A 20012-nucleotide genomic window follows, 5' to 3' on the forward strand; every position below is an offset into this window, starting at 1 on the left:
ACAGTGGAAGTTGTGCTCCCGTGGCCGAGTGGTTAGCGTCATAACTAACATGCCGGGTGTTCGGGTTCGATTCCCGTTCTGGTCGGGGGAATTTTTCGTCAAAGAAATTTCCTCCGACTTGCACTGTGATCACGCGTATTCTAGAGCTTGCCACTCAGAATGCATTCAAGGCGTGTTATTTGGCATAGAAATCTCAACTAAGTACTAATAAAAATGACGCAAGTAATACTACGTTGAGACGGCGAAGTTCCTCTAGGAACGTTAGTGCCATTGAAGAAGAAGAACATTGGAAGAGAACAAAATTCCATGCAGAGAAATATCATCTCACTGACACCGCGTCAGACGTTATACGTTATACACTTCGATGGGCAACGGCACATTCGAGGACTGGGTTTATGGTTTTATGACCAACGAAAATTTCACCAGGACGCAATGAAAGGTGATATTTGCGGCTTGAGTATTCACTGACATCGAGAATGAACTGATATTTCTGTTGATGGAACGAAAACTATATCAAAACGAACGTAATGGTGAGGCAGCAGTCAAATCGTTATAGACACCATGGTAGAAAGAAGTGAAGAGTGTCGGTGAGGATATTTCGCACTGACAAAATTTGCTTTTCGATGTCAACATGTTCTTTCGAAATTTTGCATCCCTGGCTGAGATCGTAGGCATTTAAAAAGAACGAGTGGGGTACATTTTGCACGACATTTTGGACATGAAAAAGCTATCCGCGCGATAGTTGCCGCGTTTGCTGACCGTCGACCAAAAACAGCGGCGCGTGGATGATTCGACACCCGATTTGGCGTTGTTGAAGCGTAATCGAGTGGACGTCTTTCGATGTTTTGTGACAATGGACGTTTCGTATTACTGAAAGGGAATCGAAATGTTGGAAACTCGCTATACCAAGTGTATTGTCCTCGAAGGAAACTATGTTGAGGAATAAGTACAGCTTTGCCCAAAAAAACGATTGATTTCATGAAAAATTCCGGGACTTTTCAGCCCATGTAGTAGTCTATAATTTGAACACTTTCAGGAACTAAAAATTGAACATCCACAAAAATAGAATCGTTGATGGAAAGTAACCCGGAGAAAGAAGATTACGCATCACATGATGCATTTGATGCTTTTTTTAGTATGCAATCCGTATATACGAAAACTTCGACTAAATGCCGCCTTGCAAAGCCAGTTGTACCTGCCGTAGCTACCAGTCATATGGAAAATATATGGAAAACCTCGAAGAAACCAATGATAGAAATGGAAACCAAGCAATGATAGAAATGGGAAAAACAAAAGAAAAGTTCCTGGAACAAACTAAAATGACTAAAACACATGCAACTCCTGGTTAAACCTTATCTTTGACTCATATTGCATTCTAAGGGCAACGAATTTAGCGCGATAAGAAATGTGTGCGATACTTTTGGTCCCTTTCTTTTTCGTTATTTCTTCTTCTTTCTTTGTTTTTAAGAGGCTTTAAACTTTGCAGTTCATTCGCCTCTACTATCGTTATTTTATTGCATCGGGTTTTATTGCACCCGCTTCCGAGGTTATCATTTCAGGATCGTACACACGGTTCACATTTATCGTCTAATGTTTTCCTTCTGTCCTTTCGATCGTTTACGATATTAAAATTGAATTGCCAAATTCTTTCGATTTCTTACATTGTCGCCAAAACACGAAAAAAGAAACAAACGAATAATTAAACGACCTTATATTACTGGTTTACTGGCGTCGCAAAGACAAACTCAGCACAATAAAATGTGTTCCTTGAACCCAATCTCATTCAATCACTACATCGGTGATACGGCCTTTGATAGAATGCATTAAGTAACAGATCTTCGTGTCGTGACATAAAGCTTTCATTCAAGCGTTAATTCGCAATTTGTATCAATTATCAAGAATTTGTATCAACTATCAATAATTATTAAGACAAACTGTCAATTCAGTTTTTTTTATCTAGAATAGCTTCCCCCTGTATATCTCCCCTGCTTCCTCAGAATTGCTCACAATTTTCGTGTAACATGGGTAAGGTCATCCTTTACTCAAAGCTCTCAATTCAGTATTAATCGCATTAATTTTAGTTTATTTCAATTTAATCACAACTGAAAGATTATTGGTATATTTACGTAATTACAACTTAACTGTTCCACTACTGTCTTATTTTGTGTTAAAGTTTTGTATCTTGTATTTTCTCTCGAATGGTACATAAAAACCCCAATTAGTTCCTTGTTCATGTAATTGCACACCACATGCTGCCGCTTCAATACCACACACCGGATAAAACGATTGGATCCAAAGTTATTTCTAGTCATACAAACACGGAATATTTGCCGAGAGCGAGTCGAAAGTCAATCGAATGTTATGTAACGCTGTGGAAATCTCGACAGCTAATGTTTTATTGTTTCGTGATGCTGGATAATCAGAGTAGTGTGGACGATAGGTATTCATTTTCCATTATTTATTTTTCAAATAAACCAAAGAAAACTAGTTTGGTATAAACTTTGATCGGCTAGATAGGCATACAAATAAGTTTCTTGTGAAGGATTAAATTGTTTAGTGTTGTTACTGTTGAGATTATCCCGAGATATTACTAAATATACAGTAAAGATAATAATTCATTATGTATCTCGTCTTTATCATTTCATTATTGTGTACGATTAAATTGTAGCATACCCTCACTATTGTAGCAAATTGACAAACAGAAATCGAACTGCAGTGAAAACTGCATGATTACGTCAATTACAGATTGAATTTATAACTAAAAACAACAAAAATATATTTTATTTTACAACATATACGACTCACTTCAGCCGACACTCAACCCGCTCAACTGTCACAGGATTATTTACCGCCAGGAGTTGCAATTTGTTTCCGTTCGCTCGAAACGAAGTCCCCCACTCTTGCGTGTAATTTTCGTTTCCCTCCGTGCTATTTCCGAAATACTGAGCAGAAAAATGCGGGAGTGTGTCTAATGGGATGCAGTAGCAGTAGTAGTAGTAGGTTGGCAACATTTTAGCAACAACCACTGCTCGACTGACCGCCCGGGTTGTTTCCACTGCCCAGCGATGGGTTGGTTGGTGAGTGCTGCTGACCAATTTTGATTCCATTTGCCTGTGATTGAACGAAGTAAGATATTACACCGGCTTAGTAGTGAAGGTTGCGTAACTTACCTCATTGTTGATATCGAACACTCCCTCCTGAATCTTCTCGTAAATTTCTTTCGCCGTGTTGATGAACGCTTCCTCAACGTTCGCTGCCGTACGAGCCGAAGTTTCCATGAATACTAAACCGTGCTCTCTAGCGAAGGCTTCGCCTTCTTCTTTTTTCACCTCACGGCGAGAGTCCAGATCGCTAAAACAAATTATATTTGCACGATTAGAACTAACAAGCGCAAGCGAAACTCGCCAAAATTCTATACCCACCTTTTGTTACCAATCAGCATGATAACCATGTTGGAATTCGAGTGTTGTCGAGCGTCCTCCAGCCATGTGGTCAAATGATTGAACGTCTCGCGTCGTGTGATGTCATACACCAAGAGAGCCCCAGCAGCACCCCGGTAATACGAGCGAGTGATAGAACGGAACGCCTCCTGACCGGCGGTGTCCCAGATTTGCAGCTTGATCTGTTTGCCATCGATTGTGATCATGCGGGCACCAAACTCGACCCCAATCGTGAGATCATGCACCGGTTGGAAGCGTTTGTCGGTGAACTGGAGCAGCAAACATGATTTGCCGACTCCTGAAATGGGAAAAGGTGCAGGTTCGTCAATCAAACGGTTTGTTTCTTTCTATCCATGGAAAAAGCTTTTCTAACATAATGCAATGCCAAACGCCAAACGCGTTGGTAAATGAGCTGATAATAAAAATCGATTTCAGTGCTTATATTGCGCTCCCGAAATTCAAGTCAGAATATACTGGTAGCGCCCACATGTTATCAATATTTGATTCCCACAAAGAGGGATGAAATGCGTTGTGTGTATGAGTACAAACCTACCCTTAGAAAAATCCTCGGTCGAAAACTACTAAATACATTTGGTAATGCAAAATTAGTAGAATGTACAAATTTTTTGTACATATTGTCAACAAACCCGCATCCCTACCAGAGATTAGTATATTTTACTCGATAACATTAGTAAGCTTGGATATTGTCATATCTGAAAACTGGTGAGAAAAGCGCGTATTAACCATTTTCATTGTTCCCATAAGGCAATACGGAGGTATAATAAGGATATAATTCTGATACGTGCATTTTCGGCGAGAAAATGCAGCCGATATTGGGCTTCCGAATCATGGTTCTGCTTGACATATGTGTTTATTAGTACGGTCGAAAATGACTATAGATTGGTAGTATTTACCAAAAAATTCGTTATATTTACTAATTATTTCTCTCAGTGTACTCACAGGGGATACATTGCAGTTCACATGGATAGAAGGTGGGGTAGTTTGATAATCTCCGAAAATATGAACTAAATGGCAATGTATTTACACCCACGCAATTCTGCTTACGATCGATGGATTTTCATAATTGCAACGAAAATGGTGTAAATTCGTAACAGAATTGGTTGATAAGTCCGATCTGCTGACTGTGGCTTTCATTTTCGCCAAAAAGCAAAAATGTATATGGTTCTTCTTCGTTTTAGGTAGGTAAGTATTTAGTTATTATTAAATTTAGAATAGTATAAATAAATGTACGTTTTATTGAAAAGAATGTATTGTTTTGGTAGTCGTAATGTTCAGACATTGTACATTTGTCATCACGGATAGCTTCAACTTTTGGGTGAAATTATAACTTATTCCATGTCATTTTAGTATCTTGGTTCGGGACCAAATGGTCTTGGGGGGCCCATATTAGGGAAAAAACCAACAAAGAACAGTCATCGAGGTTTCAACAGACGTACTCGCACTAAAAGATCGATTCTCTTTGATATCTCTCAGGTTCCATTTTCATCATTCCATCCTTCCAAGGAACAATATAATTTGCGATTAGATGATTTGTACTTTACCGATGGGTACTCTATGAACGAGTCCATATGTCTTGGAGAGTCCAACGAAATTTACAGCAATCTTCAATTTCCCACTAGCAAAAATGAATGTTGGAAAAGACGATGGACATTAATCAGCGTCAAATCGACTTCAATTAATTTTCTTCCTTTAGCCCTTAAGACCACCATTAACTGGCAGCGCAAACGGAACCATGATAAATTGGGCCAGACGTTCTACTCAATTATCTCAGAGCCTAGTTTTAAAGTCAGGACCTGAGTGGGGACTCAACTCGCACGTTCTCATAAAATCAGGGTTACCATATCTACAGAATAATCTGTATTTATACAGATTTTTCATACTTTTTGAAACCAAGAATCTGTAGATAAAGATTACAGATTTTTTGGTTTTCATACAGATTTACAGATCTTTCAAAATAACGATCCAATATTAGTTATGGTTTGATATCAATAATATTTTTTTCCAACTCACCAATTTTATACATATGGCGAATCAGTCTGAATGAGAGTCATTTTGGCGTTCATCATATGTTTATATGTAGCGTGTAATACTGTTTTCTCATGTTCAATCCAAGGCAAAAAGATGCAAATTCTGTGTCATCGGCTAGCTTTACAATAAATAAATAACACTGTTTTTTTCCTACTGAAAAACAGCGAATGTGAATTTTTACGTGTCGTCAACGTCGTCAAGTTCATAATAAATATGGCAACCAATGATACTAAAGCTAAAATAATGCTTGAAAATTAAACGTATAAATTTAACTCTTTATGGTCGTATTAAGCAAAGGGTTTCGTATTTTTAGTTTAAGTTATTTTAAGCACTAATGTCATTGGGATGGAAATCATGTGTTGACAAAAACAAATAAATAAGTATTAAATTTCGACATGTGTGTCGTACTGGTCGCAATTACTTTTACTTGAAAAAGCAGCGATGTATAACTTATTGAGATTATGACAAAATTCCCTTATTTTTTGTAAACTTCTGATAAGTATTTACTAAACAACGTTTTTATGTACATGTTTAAAAATATTTGCTATCACACGAAGAAGAATTTCGTGTGATATCTTTCACATGTATCACAAAAACAATTAGTCTTGCGTCTTTCGCCTTTTAACATTCTGTTTGGACATGCAAATCAATATTCTACACAGTGCCGCAATACACAACTTTTGTTTATACTGAGCATCGTTATCTTTTATTCATAGTAGCACCGTTTTGGTTCGTGAATAAATTCACAGAGCATTAAAATTCGTTTAGAAAAAGTGTGAAATGATGAATTGTTGCATAAATTACAATTTAGTATACTTCTTTGTTGTGGTGGCTGAGAGCAGACAAACGACAAAGGGTTAATACAGATTTCGATACAGATAAAAATATTTTTTGAGACCAAAACCTCAGATTTTATTATAGCAACCCTGCCCAACACATGCCTAATCATTATTCGTTAGACGCAATGAGGTACATACGAGGTGGAGCAGTAGACATAGTATATTTGGATTGGTAAACAAAATATGGTGTCGTCGTTATTTGCATTCAATATGGAATGTATAAGGATGAAACGAAACAATGTTAAAATAACTCACATTTTGATGATGTCATGAGCCAAAATGCGCATGAAATCTTCTAACCGATTGTTTTTAACAATGGCATTGTGACTTACTACCATCATTTAAGGAGCAAAAAGGTCCAGAGAACAGTCGTATTCTTAGTACTCGAGAATAGCTGCTTTTTCAATGAAATGTTGCTCAATTGTAAACTGTTTTTCTCAAATCACATACACCGACATTGGGAGACTAAATCACTTGCATTTTCGAGAGTAAACGAGTAGTTACTCATCCGAAACCCCCTCAGGGAGCTTGCAAACAAGAATTCTAGCAGGATACGTACAATCCGGGTAGTCCTCAAGTCTACTGATTGACGTGTTTAGTCTAGGGTTCTTCCTCTTTGGACTCAGCAAGCTCTCGTTTTCAACCCCCCTTCGCCCCTCGATTTTTGGACGCCACAACCATCGAAACAAAATTTCAATTTCAGTCTTCACCGAAGAACACAACTCTCAACGTTGAAAAATACCTTATGTCTCTTTCAACCCGAAAACAATGAAATCACGAAAGTTGAATGATCGATCGAAAAAATCACAAATCAGTCATTCACGATTTATCAGTCATCCAAGCAGCAAGTCTTTCCAAATAGTATTTTTCAAGCCGAGTTGTTCAGTTTGGTATTTCCAATTGTCCTTTTTCAAAACTACAGGCGAATAAACAGAGAAAGTTTAATTCAAAACAACATCATAACATTGATAAATCCAAACACACTCCTGAATTCACAGAAGCTCTTTTAAGGGCAATTCCGCTCGACACTATGCTTGCTCCTTGCATATTTTGAAGCATTCTGTGTCGAAAAAAATTGTTCAACACCGTAGCAAAATAGACACTGAGATTGACTAGGGCGACCACAATATTTAGAGAACTTCCGCTGACAGCCAACGACAAATCTTGACTAAGATGGACTTTCAAGCAGGTACTCATATTTATAGATTTTTGTGAGTTCAATAGTTTGCTTTCGAAGCAGTTTTGAGATATTAAAACAAGTTTATGGGTCAATTAGTAAACATTACTCATACACTTTTTATCGTTCGAATGAAGTGATTGACAGTTGTACAAAGTGGACAACTGATAAAGAGGTGTTAACGCTCGAAACTTCGCCCAAACGAAACGCTCTTGTTTCAGAAATTTTAAACTTACACCCCAGTATAGATTAAAATATGATGTGATGCAAAATACAGAGGCACTCTTCGCCAGACGGCATACAAATCGATGCGGTGCCCCCACCGAACAAAATTACACCATACAGAGCGATATCTATCATTCATTCTTTCTTAGAATCGAACTGGAGCGAGACGACTGGAATGATGATGATGATGATGATGATGATGATGTTTGAATTATAGAGACTTTTAAATTCATCAGTTCATCCGTCTTTAGCCTTGAAAAAGACCAATTTGAAAAACTCACTAAACACTCGGCCTTGAGAAAGGTTTTCCGAAAGACTCATGTCTGGTCGCTAGCTAGATGGCTGATGAATTGTGAATACTGTGTTTTGAAATCGCGAATGGCTCGTTTTGCAATTGCATTTCGAGCGACAAATTTACGCCTGTCTTATTAGTAGTGACATTTGAATATTGTACCTCCCTTATACTTATACTTATACGACCACAAGAATACGATCGGAAAATGTGTTTTCTTCCAATTTTCCCTAATTTAAATCAATTATTGGTTAGGGAACCATAATGTATAAAACGAAAAAAATTTAAAGAATTTCCGATTCGATTGGAGAGCAAACCATCAAAATTCATTTATAGTTAAAACAAATATTAACGGTAAAACTATTTCATATAAAGACGTGACCAGTTTTCTGATATGGTACCATCACTGAAAGAAGCAGTCTTATGTCTTCAAGGTAATGATTTCATATTCATATTTTCATATTGATATTTCATTTTTATTGACTTACTAGCTGACCCGGCAAACTTCGTCCCGCTCATTTGCTTGATTAATTCTCGAGTAATGCAGAAATTTGTGTTTCATTTGTATGGCAGCCCCCCCCCCCTTTGAGTGGGGGAAGGACTGTCTAACCATCATAGAAACATTTATTGCACCCTAAAACTTTCACATGCCAACTTTGGTTTCGTTTGCTTGGTTAATTTCCGAGTAATGCAGAAATTTGTGTTTCATTTGTATGGCAGCCCCCCCTTAGAGAGAGGGGAGGGGTCTCAAAATATCACGAAAACTTTCCCCGGTCCCAAAAACCCCTACATACCAATTTTCATGTCGATCGGTTCAGTAGTTTCCGAGTCTATAAGAATCAGACAGACAGACAGACATCACTCCATTTTTATATATATAAATGTGCCCTAATGATCGGATTGAATGTATTTAACAGATGTTTATTCTACTACAGTAGTTTACATTTAATACGACATGCCGAGGCACCACTCAGTGTCGCATTGGAGGCGACATTGACGATGAGAGTGGCACAGTGGCGACGTCTGGTGGTGACTTTCAATGTGGGGCCATAATTTGGGCCCCGAACTCGATGTTTACAAAAATGTCCAATTAGAGATAAAAATGTCCAAATAAACGTTTCGCATTACAGGTCTGTCCAATTAGCTAACTGTCGCATTAAATGTAAATTACTATACTACCACTTAACTAGACAGCCAACTAATGTTTAGATGTGTAATGTAATGTAATGTAATTCTCATCTCATGTTTCCTAAATGATTTCTTAAGTTTTTGTGATTGTTACACATACAAAATTCTAACAGGTCAGGCAAGCCAACCAAAAGAGACTGGTAGGCCGCAGGTTGAGTATAGCTGAAGTGTGTGTGTGTGTATAATAGCTGATACTCCACAAATCCCTAAGGCCCAACAAATTCCGACCCCGTACGAAATGTACCATATATAAATATAAATATAAATTCCTGATTCTACAGATTGTCCTCTATGGGCACGAAGCAAGGACGATGCTCGAAGAGGACGAGCAAGCACTTGAGGATGAACCACGAACTAGCGCAGCTCTACGGTTAACCCAGGGTCCAGAAAATCGCCAAGGCTGGACGAGTGCGATCAATGTTGCCACATTGAAATCTGTATTTCCGAACTAAAAAATCTTTGTTATCTGTAGAGAAAATAGAAAATCTGTATTGGAATCTGTATTGCGGATTTTGCACCTAATATGACTTTTTCGTTAGATTTAAGTACGAAGTAATAATTGTATACTTGTAGTAAAGTGTATATATTCTGCTCATCCATATTGTTAAGCTCGTGATCACTGGTATAGTTTTCAGTAGTTTTCTGGATAAGATTATTTCTCAATTTTCAGGCCTATGCTTAAAGTTTACTGTGCAATTCATTCTTGCACAGAGGTCTAATTTTATCAAAAATGTGTAATATCTTAGATTGAGAGTTTTAGATACACAGAACATTATGCCAAATAAAAAATGAAAAATAAAACATTTTAAAATGTATTTTTATAGAAAACCGACGGAAAGAGTTTATTCCATTTAGTTTCGCGTTATAAACATTCATTTAATCCTCACTTTCTTCGTGGTGTTTATACATGGTCTTTCAGAATCAAGCCTTGACAACTGTACAACTGTACCGAGGTACTTCCCCTCGGATTTTAACTTATAATATCGACTTGATAATTGCGTTCACAGTTTCTGTAGCGAGATGGTTTGAAACCTTTGTTTTGTGCGCGTTATATTGCGAAAAAATACGATTTCGACAAATTCGACAGTAACAAAAATAGTTCAGTTCAGTACTGTTCGAATTGTCTGGTTCAGTTTGTGAATTGTTGCGTAAAATGATCAAATACTCAATTAGTTCATTTTGTTACAAGATCTGTACAAAATCTGCATGGGTATCCAATAATCTGTAATCTGTATATACAGATTCTTGGTCAAAAAACATGCTGAAAGTCTGTATCATTACAGAAAAATTTATATATGTGGTAACACTGAGTGCGATGGACAAAGCATGTTGCAAGATTGCGGAAATCAGTACCACAAAGAGGGTATTCGCATCGCATCCGGTGGGACAAGAAAAGAAGTCCAGCGAGCGAGGATGTTAGAACAGGTGGAGCAGGACTTGGTAAGAATCGGTGCGGCCCGGAGTTGGAGGACGAAATTTCATGTATCGTCTTAGGAGTTGGCAGCGCGGAATTTAAATTCGTGTTACGTTGCTATGAATCGAAAATAATAATGCGATTCCAGAAGATATCCCAAGCAAGCTTAAGTTGAATATGCTAGAAAATCTCTAACCCGGCAAGGAATTCGCAGTTGCAGAGGAAAAACCAAGTAGTGGGCCTACGGATTGTCCAAAATACGAGGTATCGGAATATGTTTTTTGACGTAGGACTACGTCTAACCAGAAGATATGGGGGGTAAAATGAAAATCTAGGCACTGAAAAAGTAGGAAAAAATGAAAGATTCTGAACGCTTATATCTCGAGCATTTCTTCATAGATCGCAAAGGTGTTTGCATCAATTGATAGGAAATATTTCTACGCGTCTGACACGATGAATAACATTTCATTTTTCTTGAGATAAACAATTGAATAATTGTGAAATGTCAAGCATTGTCGAAACGCATTGTGTGCATCGCTTTTGATTGGTCCGATTTGTGCTCCTCAAATGGCTCCGACCAAAACGAGCAACCAGAGTAATAGCGGAATATAATTTGGGTACAAATGATGAATCATATTGCACACCACTCCTACTTGTAATTCTATCGCAAATAGAATGATATAAATTTGGCTGTTGCTTTTCAAAACCTTCATTTTTTCTAACCGCGGAGCTGAACGGATGTGCTGAGGTCATCGCTTCATCATGGAGCGGCAGCAACGACAGGAGAAGCTGGAACAGTTTCATGAGCGGCAGGAGCGTAGCGACGGCAACGGCGCTCTAAAGCGGCCCTTACACGATCAGTTGCATTGACATTGGGCCTGATTCTCGAATACACTTCACGGTGGAAACGAAATAAACGGTATGCCATTGAACTACGTTTTACGAGTTAGTGAAGTATCGAAGATAATAATCAGTTTTCAGGCAGAATGAGCACTTTTCAAATAAAAAATCATTAATGAAAATTAACTTCTTCGTATCAAACTGGTTTTCAATGTGAGTGGAAAACTTTGTTTTCTTCATGTGATATAATAATCTCATATAAAAATTTCATAATTTGATATAATAATGATAAGTTTAGTGGGACGCTAATCTCGTATCCAGATGTCGAAACCGTACCGTTGTCATCGCGGATACGTTTCATTTCGTTTCCACCGTGAAGTGTATTCGAGAATCAGGCCCATTATCAGTAATGACAATAGTGGCAAGAATCACTCCATTCCGCAATCACCTTATTCTTCAACCTTACACGATCATTCTTATCGCTTGCAGGAATGCAGCAACTCTGGCCTTCATAGTCGTAAGAGAAATCAACACATTTTCGAAATGAAAGTTATCAATGAAAATCAATTTATTGTGTCAAATAAACATCCCCGTTAATAATTTGAAAGGTTTTCTGCAAACAAAGAAAAAATCTTAAACGAAACATGTTTCTAATAATGATTTCTAATTATAATTTCAACAATTTGATCAGTTCTTATAATGTTTTTCAGTAATGAATGAAGAATGTTCAGAATAATATGTTATGAACATTCAATAAAATATTTTGAAATGCTTTTCATTGATCTATTAACAATTCAAAACTGTATTTTATCATACTAATCATAATAGATTATGCTTGGTTCATTACCATTTAATACCTTTGTAGATGTCGACACTGTATAGTAGCCATCGCGAATTAACATTTTATGCTTCATACTTCATCGTTGTGAAGCGACAATGAGAATGGATTTTCAGGTGGAATGGGCAAACTTTTAAAATCAAATAATATAAATGAAAATCACTTTCTTCGCATCAAATATGTTGCTCTATGTAGTAGAATAACAAGTTTTCGGCAAATGGTGAAAAAACTTTGAACTAAAATATTATCTGGGTATAATCTTATTTTATAATAATGAATTTTATTAGGGATTTCAGAAAAATTATAAAAAAATGATTAGGTAAGGTTCAGTGCTACGTGTTTTATGCATTCTGTTACTTGAACAAGTAATAACTTTCATTCAAATTTTAGGTATTTAAAATTCTCTTGGGCTCACTAACCTGATAGAGTAAATTTTCTCACAAACATAGATTTCAACACAAGATGTCGCACAGTATCCTAGACACCACGAATGATAGTGTCTCTGCCCTATTACAGAAATTATGGAGTGAGATCAGAAAATCCGGATATGCATCATTAATGTCCGTCATTTCAATTTTGACAACCTTACACGATCATTTTTATTGTCATTCTGATGAAGTAATGTCATTATTATTTATCTTGTAAGGGACTCTTAAGAGCTCTAAGGGTCTCGCAGACTGCAGACATTTTATCGGACGGTGGTTACGATACGAAATCTTTTCAGGGTCACCAAATCATTTACAAAAGAGTTAAAAAGTTATTTACAAAATACGATGGCTTCTAAAGTGATATCCAAAAAAAAAAAAAAAAAAATATATATATATATATATACTCCGACGGCCGAAACTCTATAATCGCTGTTAGGTATACTGGTGCTCCGGCACCAATCCGTTCGGCCTAGTTACCCTTGCGGAGCAATCAGTGAATGCCACCAACAGGGAACTGGAGACCCGCACGGTTCGAGTGAGACTTTGCCTTTCACTTAACTTGTCCTCCTTTGTTACGTCCACGATGCCGATGCCGTACAACCACACGGGTTTACGGTTTGAAAGAAAATAAGATATTTTTTTGGGGTCCGCGTGTTTTATACTCTAACGGTACACACTCACAGGATAGAGACAAATCGGCAGACTCAGCCAGAGGGGCGAGTCCAACGAGACGAACGAATGAGCATTAAAAGGGAGCGATGGCAAAAAAATACATTCATTACGATTTGTTCGCTCGTTGGATTCACATGCAGGCTAAAAAGGGTCCTTTTCAGGATCAAAAAATTATCTTCAATCTAAAGAGTTTATTGTTTTGTTATCACTCGATATACCCATCTTGTTCGGCTGAAACTTTCTGTTTAGCGATTGCATTTGCCACTCGCCACAGCTTTCACAGTTGGAAAATTTCTTCCCATCCAGCTTGTGACATATTTTACAGTAAATTACATTCAATGGCACGTCGCATTACCACCACTCAGTATCGGATTGGAGGTAATTTTAACCTGTAATTGAACATTTGCGATGACAGTGGTACAGTGTCGACTTTCAATGTGGGGTCATAATTTGGACCCCGAACTCTATGTTTACAAAAATGTCCAGCTAAATATGTCGCATTACAGGTCCGTCCAATTAGCTAAATGTCGAGATAATTGTAAATTACTGTACTTTCAATCTAATGGCGGGTTTACATTAGGTAGATCTATAGCTATAGATGGATTTATTCACGTGAAAATAGGTGTAAACGGGTGAGAATAAATATGATACACTTATTCGAGGTATATATAACTTGAATAAATTCAGCATATGTAAACGCTTGTGAATTTCTCACTGGTGAGAAATCACTAAAGTTGGATGCTTTTCTACTTTAGGTGAATAAATTCACCGAAAATATGAATATATTCATTATAGAAGTTCACGCTAGTGTAAACGGTTGATGCGATTTCTATAAATCTCATCATATTTCTTCACATGAATATATCACTAGTCTAAACCCACCCTAAAAGCAATTTAAGAATTGGTGAAAATCAATAAGCTCAGAACAACTGCCAAATTCACATACTCATCAGATCCTGGCAAACAAATTATGAAAAAATCAATTTGTGTTTTATTATTATTTTGGATAATGTTTTAGAAAGCATTGAACTGTATTTCCTAAACTCTTTTTTGGAAGGTTTAATGGCCCTGAAAAGTGCCTTGTTTTATGGAATGGTTCCAATTTAGAAAACTTACTAGAAAACGTACTCGTGGTTTTGAAAAAAAAAAACATTTCGAACGCCCTCGATGCCGCCTTGTTCTGGATTTGCCACCAAAGCAGTTTGTATAAAGAACAAACTTTTTTCTTCTGCTACCTGATGCCGTTTTGCGATTGCGTTTGCCACTCGCCACTCGCTGCAACTGCCTGTTGTCTTGATATCCACCGAACCGAATGTGTTCTGTTCCGAATGCGGGTTTTCTTATCGTCGCGAGCAGCTTTGCCAGCTAACTCGATCACTTCGGCGGCCGAAACTATATAACGCCGGCTAGGTGGACTGGTGCACTGGTACTAACACGCTCGGCCTAGCTATCTTTGCGGGGAACTCCAGATCAACACGGTTCGAGCGGGATTTTGCCTTTCCCTTCACTTTTCCTCCTTTACCATGTCCAGACATGGCTGCTTGGGTTGGTTTGTTGATGTGTTGTGATGCGAACCGATGTGGTGTACGGTTTGAATGAGAATGATCGTTACGGAAGGAAGAAATGTATTGTATTATAGAGACTTTAAACTTTTGCAGTTCATTCGTCTCTAGCCTTGAGAAAGGCCCTTTGAAAACTCTACTCTATTCTACTCCAGCGCTACCACCTCCGCCCTCTTGCCTTGAGAAAGGCACTCGATCCCTCGTCGTCCAACTCGTCCAGCAGCGATGTTGTCCAGTCGGTGTCCACACAAAGAATGATCGTTACGGCAGCGGAGCGGGTATTTTTAAGCTGACTGGCTGGCTCGAGAATTACGCATGTGTGAGACTGCGACCAATGTTTCGTTCATTTTTTTCTTTTTCCTTTCCAATCGCGCTTCATTCTATTTCGCTGCTGCTCTGGTTGCCCGTTTTGGTCGGTACGATTTGAGGAGCACAAAATGGACCAATCAAAAATGGGCACATAGTGCATTTTGACAATGCTTGATATTTCACAATTATTCAAATATTTATCTCAAGAAAAATGAAATGTTATTCGTTTTGATAGATGCGTAGATATATTTCCTATCAATTGATGCAAAAACCTTTGCGATCTATTGAGAAATGCTCGAGTTATAAGCGTTCCAAATCTTGCATTTTTTCCTACTTGTTCAGTACCTAGATTTCCATTTCACCCCCTATATCTTTCGGTTAGACGTAGTCCTACGTCAAAATATATTAAACAAAAGTTGCCCCCTTTGTATATTCCTGGGTCACTCCGGTTATGTCCCCGACATTACCCACCCTTCTTTTTTTGTTAATTGCAACGAATAACCTTTATTTTGACAACTCGTCTTTTTTTATTTCTTTCAAAACTTAATTCCGAAATATAATAAAAATATGCTATTCATTTGCTTTGCGTGGTCGAATACTAAGCTGTATGACCAAACAAATAACAGTCTCATCATTTAGTTTGCCAATAAATTTAAGCTCTCTCTTACCAATTGCAATTGCCATAATAAGTATCAGTGCCTTAAAAAATTGACGTTAGGACAAAAAACAAGGTGATTTTCGTAATCTACGTTTTATTTTCTGTTTTTATACATAATCGCCGTAACGTTCGAAACATTTTTCATGGCTTGGCACGAGTTTTTCTATACCGAGCGCGAAGTGCGTAGCGTCCAACATTTTTAAAGTACGATGGAACTGCGTCACGAATTTCTTCCGTGTTATCGAATCGTTGACCGCCGAACGTCTGTTTCATCGTTTCCCCTAAAACCATCACATGCCAAAATTGGCTCTATTTTCCTGATTAGTTCTTGTGTTATGAAGACATTTATGCTTCATTTGTATGGTATTTTCATGATTAGTTTTCGAGTGCATTTGTATGGCAGCCTCCCCAAAGAGAGGGGGTGGAGTATCTAACCACCATAGAAACATTCATTTCACCCTAAAGCCTCCATATGCCTAATTTGGTTTCATTTGCTTGATTAGTTCTCGAGTAATGTAGAAATTTGTGTTTCATTTGTATGGCAGCCCCCCTTAGAGAGGGGGAGGGGTCTCAAATTATCATGAAAACCATCCCCGACCCCAAAAACCCCTACGGTGTCAACGTTTAGTGCCGACTTTCAATTAGGGGCCATAATTTGAATCCCAAACTCGATAGAATAATTTCTATCAGATTAAATTTGAATGAATTTAAAAAATATAAAATAAATAAAAAATGGGCGAACATGTGTAGAATCAAAAGAGATTACTTCGAATAAAATTTGAGGTTCTTTTGAAAATTATGTGTTTTTTCTTCATCGAAAAATCTGTTTAATTTTAACTCTTACAGCTAGTATACAGCAAATAAGCAGACTAATTGAGTAAAGTCATTAATGTATAACACCACTTATTATCGATCCCATTGTGCAGTACGCAACTATTTTTATTTTTATGAGGTATTTTGTAAAATGTCAATTGGAATAATGGTATGAACGCTTGGAAAACTGCAATGGGGGATCTTATCAGGCTATAGACCCCAAGGCTTTTGATATAATTCTGCGAGCGCATCAATATGCGAATACAACACGGATAGCGTAGCAGAAACCTTAATTTGAACGCCTCAATTTGTACGAAGACCGCTGCACCGATTAGATGGCCATGTGTATACGAGTGCGCGTTCCAATTATGACACGAATTCATACAATTCCGACAGCATCGCTTACGTTATGGCGGGTTTACATTAGGGAGATCTATAGCTATAGATGGATTTATTCACGTGAAAATAGGTGTAAACGGAAGAGAATAAATATGATACACTTATTCGAGGTATATATAACTTGAATAAATTCAGCATATGTAAACGCTTGTGAATTTCTCACTGGTGAGAAATCACTAAAGTTGGATGCAGTTCTACTTCAGGTGAATAAATTCACCGAAGATATGAATATATTCATTATAGAAGTTCACGCTAGTGTAAACGGTTGTTGCGATTTCTATAAATCTCATCTTATTTCTTCACATGAATATATCCCTTGTCTAAACCCACCCTTAGTCCTAGTGATTCCCCCAATCACATACCACACCAGCGCGTTAACGATTATCTTCACAAACCGCCAGAACCATGCAATATGATCGAAAGTGAATCCATCATGTTCGATTTCGCACCGTGTTCACTCACTTACGATACAATACGGCAGTTTCTCCACTGTTACGTATCAATTTCTACAACATATTTTATCGCTCAATAACCTTACCGTGTCTACCATGCTATAACTGAACATATGTTTTGTTAACTCGAAAACGAAGGCAATGCGTCATCAATTATACATATTTCTTGTTTCCACTCTCCCATTAGTGAAGATTACATTTGTTTAACCTATTTTTGTTTTTTCATTTGTACGAGAAATGTTTGTTTTAGCGACAAGAAGTAAATTAATTACCGTCCTTGATAACGCATCTTGCAAAAAAAACATCATGCGAGCTCACACGACCAACTGAATCATCAATTCATCGTCATCAGGATACTCTCTATTCATAACTACGGAAGAAATTCGATCATTCATTGTAATTCATGGATCACAAAAACACCCACAGCAGGCAGGCAATCGCAAACACCAATGTGAAATGTTTGTTGTCCCTTCGTTGTTGGTCTTCTCGGTGTCACCTACACCACTGCGAGAGGCTTACGCTTTATCAGGGGTTTGGGGCAAAATAGCAAACGATGACGGTGGATTATTGATTATTTTGCTTGCGTCGCGGAACCCATCGCTCTCTGCGTACCAGCAAACCGTCTCCATTGTGAATATTTTGATCTCGAAGAGATTCAACTTCCAAATGATTGTCATATGTGTTTCCCAATTATTACCTGTATCGCCTATTATGATATATTTGAACAAGTACGCGTAGGACATCTTTGTGGAAGCTGCGATAGAAATATCTATCTCCGGGGACTGTACAGAGAAAAGGCCTCGCCGTCTGTTTTCAGCTGCTAGTATTCCGTATTTTCGATTTAATTACGTTGCACAATAAGGCAGAACACTTTATTTGCTGCTTCTAGAAATCAGAAACTGCAAATCACAATAATAGACCGTGCTAAACCGTCACGGACAGACACACCACGTATCGTTGCAGGAAGCTGGATTTTTCGTCACAATAAACTAGGTAATGAGAAAATCACTGTATTTTTCTTTGTTACACCGAGGTAAAACGCGACCGTCTAGCGTAAAAAAAATATTAGGGTCTGTGGCTCCTTGACTAGGTACTGCGAACGAAACTCCTCGACATGGAAAATGAGAAGAAATAACGCAGGACCATATTCAGGAGGACAAATGTCAAGTCGTTTGACATTGATGAGAAAACATCGCATCGATGAATTGGGAAATTTGTTTCAGTGTAATGGATCACAGTAATTTACATTTAATGCGACATTTTGCTAATTGGACAGACCTGTAATGCGGCACGTTTAATTGGACATTTTTACCTATAATTGGCCATTTTTAACTCTAATTGCACATTTTTACCTCTAATTGGAATTTTTACCTCTAATTGGACATTTTTGTAAACATCGAGTTCGGGGCACAAATTATGGCCCCACATTGATAGACGCCACCAGATGCTGACACTGTACCACTCTCATCGCCAATGTCCAATTACAAGTCAAAATTGCCTCCAATGCGACACTGAGTGGTGCCTCGACACGTCGCATTCATCAGCTTCTCATCAGCTGTCATTGCTTGCGTTTTATACTAAAACATTCGCCCGACGCAGTCTGTTGATTTGTAGTCACAATCTAGCATTCGCGTCACAACTTTTCATGTAAACAAAAATAAAATAAAATTCGTATGAAAATCTTGTTCTTGTTGTGTCCACGGATCGGTTGAATGTTTTAAAAAACAACACATTGACATATCCGCGTTCGCGGTATTGAACTTCGTTTACTAGTTTAGGGGAGCGTGAAAGAATAGCTGATTTTCAGTCGGAATGAACACGTTTTCAAAATTAAAATTATGAATGAAAATGAATGTTACCTTGATTTCCTCCTCGGATATGTCGATGGTCTGTCGGTAGCTTACGATGCACTTTGAACAGTTGCTAGATTGTGACTGCAAATCAACAGACTGCGTCGGGCGAATGTTTTAGTACAAAACGCAACCAATGACAGCTGATGAGAAGCAACGCACAACGCGGCATTCTGTTTCCACCTTTACCCTTGTTTGGTCGGAATTATTTTCTAATTCCAGTAGTCTCTTAAATTACGTACAACGTTATTTGTCCAAAGTACAAACGCGGCAGTCAAAACGTCCAATGTATGGTATATAAGTACATTTATCACTCAATATATCAATAAGTGGACTGTCGTGAATTTCACTCATCAAATTTTCACTCGTTATATTGTAAATACCGGACTAATACACAACTTCTTCTTCTTCTTCTTTTGAATGGCGTTAACTTTCCCTGTGTGTTCCCTTTTGCCGTCTCAACGTATGCATTAACTAGCGTCATTTATTAATACTTAGTTGAGATTTCTTAAGCCAAAATAACACGCCTTGAATGTATTCTGAGGGGCAATCTCTTGAATACGCGTG

The 20012-nt window shown here is 37.8% G+C and overlaps 1 protein-coding gene across 1 annotated transcript; it reads right to left on the reverse strand.

Moving 5' to 3' along the window:
- Positions 1 to 2055: 2055 nt before the first annotated feature.
- Positions 2056 to 18713, reverse strand: LOC129767925 (ras-related protein Rab-2A). The gene is made up of 4 exons (XM_055769215.1): positions 18293 to 18713; positions 3423 to 3738; positions 3171 to 3351; positions 2056 to 3111 (listed from the first exon to the last, which is right to left on the reverse strand). The coding sequence occupies exons 1-4, from the start codon at positions 18336 to 18338 to the stop codon at positions 3013 to 3015; spliced, it is 642 nt and encodes a 213-aa protein (XP_055625190.1). The 5' UTR covers positions 18339 to 18713; the 3' UTR covers positions 2056 to 3012.
- Positions 18714 to 20012: the final 1299 nt, after the last annotated feature.

This window comes from Toxorhynchites rutilus, chromosome 2, assembly GCF_029784135.1.
Source record: "Toxorhynchites rutilus septentrionalis strain SRP chromosome 2, ASM2978413v1, whole genome shotgun sequence".
NCBI lineage: Eukaryota > Metazoa > Arthropoda > Insecta > Diptera > Culicidae > Toxorhynchites > Toxorhynchites rutilus.

Coding starts and splice junctions, on each gene's coding strand:
- LOC129767925 (XM_055769215.1), bottom strand. CDS start 18,338: ATGTCCTACGCGTACTTGTTCAAATATATCATAATAGGCGATACAG. Junction 3,352..3,422: donor ATGCTGATTGGTAACAAAAG/GTGGGTATAGAA, acceptor AATTTGTTTTAG/CGATCTGGACTCTCGCCGTG. Junction 3,112..3,170: donor TGTTCGATATCAACAATGAG/GTAAGTTACGCA, acceptor GTTCAATCACAG/GCAAATGGAATCAAAATTGG.